Raw genomic sequence first — 3,205 nt, forward strand, 5'->3', positions numbered from 1 at the left:
GGAGACGCTTCCCTACCCCGTCCCGCCGCCGCCTGAGGTGAGGGGAAGGGGCGAGAGAGACGAGCCCCACCCTGCCCCGCTTCCCTTCTCCCTCAGCCTTTAGGCCTCGACCGCGCACGACCCCGCTGGTCTGGCGGAAACAAGCAGCAGAAAAGCGGCTTTTTAACGGCAAAAGTCGTTCTGCTGCTGCACAGAAGTTAGTAAAAAAAAAAAAAAAAAAAAACCCAACAGAAAACCAAACACTTTTCTCTGTTTCAGCGCTACTGAAACCAGCGTTTCGTGCCTGGCAGCGAAGGTCTCTGCATGCATTACCCGATGATAGGAAACCTCTTTCCCCAGCAGATCCCGATGGCTGCCGCTCACGTTTCTGCCTCTGGGGATTTCTTTGCTGTTTCAGGGATGGGGGCCCGCTCTCGTGGTTGTCGGTAACCCTTCAAAAAGCTATTCCAGTTCGGTTTGAGGCATCATTTCTCGTTTTAAGATAGCGAAAGTGGCTCTTAAGAGACTTCTGCTTTTCTCCCCGATTTGTGGAACTATTTAAAAGCAAAAGGTAGAGCAGCTCTAGTTAATTTTCAGTATTGAGAACATTACTATGAAATTTGAACTCTTTCCTCTGTGGTTTTTAACAAAGAGGGAAGACTTTTCAGTTTGGCTTCGAAGTCGCTTTTGAAGATTAATGTAATTTTTCTTGATTTGGAGACATACATTAACTTTTTGGGTATAATTTCTTACTTTGCCCCACTGCAGTCTCTAGGGTAGTCAGAGGGGGAGATAACCTTCACGTTTGGTGTATTTTCATTTATTTAAAACCAGAAGTAAGGTAACACGGGTATTCAGTGTTGCGCGCCAAGCCAGGAAAGAGGATCTGCGGCAGATTTGGATCGCTAAGTTCCCTCTGGTATTTCATCTGACTCAAAAAGGGGACAGAGCCGAGGGCAGGGCTGATGCCGAGGAGTTCTTGAGCATTTTCGTCACGGACAAATGCGATAAGGCAGAAAAAGAGAAGTTGTTGCTGTTGGTCAGGCTGACGTCCCCCCTCTCCTGTTGCAACACAAAACACTGCAGAGAAGAGCAAAGAGGATAATTGCGGATTAGCTTCCTAACCTCATTCATGTGGTAGCTGACCGACGCACTGATACTTGAGAGTTTAATCATCCTTCCTTTAAAATTAAATCCTCGTGCGTATGGTAGGTTCATGCTGTCTCTATAAATACAGCTGTACGTTTAGTGGCTCGGCCATCCCTTCCCACCCACCCACGCTCTTTCTCCACCTTTTAAGGCTGACAAAAGTTCCCGATTCCTTTGTGCAGACATGCAGCAGCTCAGCATTTTCAAACCTTAAGACGCTTTTGACCTTCATGAACATTTTATAGCTTAAGCTTTGCCAATAGTAATGTGCTGTGTAAAAAGCATGTCCATTTATCACTTGTAAATTCGCAGCTTTTTGGTTTCATTGATGGTGTATTTTAGTTTGAGAGGGAGTAAACAGTTGAACATCATCTCCTCTCTTTAAAATTAGTTCATATTTTTGCTGTCTCCTAATAGGGGGTTTAATTACTTTTGTCCTTTATTTCTGAATCTCCTCTCTCCTTATCCCATCTGTCATCGGTTACAGATACACCACTGTATTGAGGTCACACTGAAAGAGTAAGAAAGCTTTACAAAGACTGATTCAGTACCCCTCCTAAGATATTTAAAAAAAAAACAAAAAGGGACTTCCAAGCGTTACGTATGACAACATTGTGGATGCAAGATTCTCCCTTACCATATGAAATAAGGAATACGATATCCCCAGGCTCGCGACAGAAACAGAGACAAAGGAAATCTGAACCTTAATCAATCTGTATCTTTTCAAGGCAAATATGTATAATAGACAAATATGTATAATAGAATTCTGTCTTAGAGTCACAGAATCATTTGGGTTGGAGAAGCCCTTTAAGCTCATCAAGCCCAGCTGTTCCCCTAACCCTGCCATCCCACCACTAAACCCTGGCCCTAAGCACCTCAGCTGCCCAGCTTTTAAATACCCCCAGGATGGGGACTCGACCCCTGCCCTGGGAAGCCCCTTCCAGTGCTTAACAGCCCTTGCGGGGAAGGAATTTTTCCCAATGTCCAACCTAAACCTGCCCTGGCACAACTTGAAGGCCGTTTCCCCTCGTCCCATCAGCCGTTCCATGGGAGCAGAGTCTTTATTGCGTCTCTTGCAACATTAATTTAATTCTGTAGAAACCTTTTCAGTGGGGTTCCAAAGACGTTTCACATTTTTGTTTTAGGTGCATTTTTCTGATTTTTTTTTTTCAAAGGTGCTCAAATACACTTACAGTAGAAATTTATCGTTATATCTTCACCACAAAGTCAGATTCTCCCTGAAGTCACACCTGGAGCTTTCATGTGAACAGTCAGGCAATACCAAGTTAAAAGCATAGTGGCGGGAGCAGAGCAGGGTTGGGTAAGCAAGCAATTCCTCGCTCTCCAGAGCAATGGATATTGCACTGGATGTTGTTTGGAAGAAACCGCAATACGTTGATTTACTATTTAATGACATTTTTTGCTTTAAAAAATGACTACATATAAAAACCATCCATTAGGTATCATTTGACTGTGCAGTACTGTACATAGCTGGTGACAAAGGTGTAAACCAGGAGTTGGGAGTCGCTGCACCCTGGCACCCAACTCGCAGCACATGCAGGGACATGTTCAACTTCCACCCACATCAGGGAGACTCGCGCCATGGCTGCGTGTTTTTGCTGAAGTTGGGTCACTCCAACCCTGATTAAAAGAACAGTGCAGAGAGACACTCACCCTTTCTTTCCCTTTTTTCTTTTCCTAATTTTCAGTGAGCTTTGGCATTGCTGAGGACACCTCTGATAAAGCTGAGCACGCTGGAGCCAGCAGCAAGAACTGTAATGACTTACGTTGCAAAGAAGTGCGGCATCTGCTTTCAGCCTCCATCCATTGTCCTGATCTACAAAGAAGACAACAAGGATAAGACTCGCCAGCGCATCATGCCTGTCAGAAATTTCTCCAAGTTCTCAGGTGTGGTGTGTTTACTTAGAATCATAGAATCACAGAATTGTTTGGGTTGGAAAAGCCCTTTAAGCTCATCAAGCCCAACTGTTACCCTAACCCTGCCATCCCACCACTAAACCCTAAGCACCTCCTCTGCCCAGCTTTTAAATACCCCCAGGGGTGGGGACTCGACCCC

The 3,205-nt window shown here is 45.0% G+C and overlaps 2 protein-coding genes across 9 annotated transcripts in view; one reads left to right on the plus strand and one right to left on the minus strand.

Moving 5' to 3' along the window:
• CEP19 (centrosomal protein 19) overlaps positions 1-3,205 on the plus strand; it is a 5,810-nt gene continuing 2,605 nt past the window's right edge. Inside the window, exons 1-3 of one of the 5 annotated variants that reach the window (XM_035899964.1) lie at positions 1-37; positions 259-1,187; positions 2,838-3,036. In XM_035899964.1, the coding sequence (XP_035755857.1) occupies positions 2,907-3,036 (130 nt within the window). In that variant the 5' untranslated portion in view covers positions 1-37; positions 259-1,187; positions 2,838-2,906. Of the gene's footprint in view, positions 38-258; positions 1,188-2,837; positions 3,037-3,205 lie in introns of those variants that run through there. The other 4 variants (XM_035899966.1, XM_035899967.1, XM_009644438.2 and 1 more) reach the window with 4 other exon arrangements.
• NRROS (negative regulator of reactive oxygen species) overlaps positions 2,898-3,205 on the minus strand; it is a 17,311-nt gene continuing 17,003 nt past the window's right edge. For all 4 annotated transcript variants that reach the window (XM_035899962.1, XM_035899961.1, XM_009644439.2 and 1 more), the window contains one exon: positions 2,898-2,965. The gene's annotated coding sequence lies outside the window, so the exon portion shown is untranslated. The remainder of the gene's footprint in view (positions 2,966-3,205) is intronic.

Source organism: Egretta garzetta, unplaced genomic scaffold (genome assembly GCF_000687185.1).
Source record: "Egretta garzetta isolate BGI_Z169 unplaced genomic scaffold, ASM68718v1 scaffold448, whole genome shotgun sequence".
Classification (NCBI taxonomy): domain Eukaryota; kingdom Metazoa; phylum Chordata; class Aves; order Pelecaniformes; family Ardeidae; genus Egretta; species Egretta garzetta.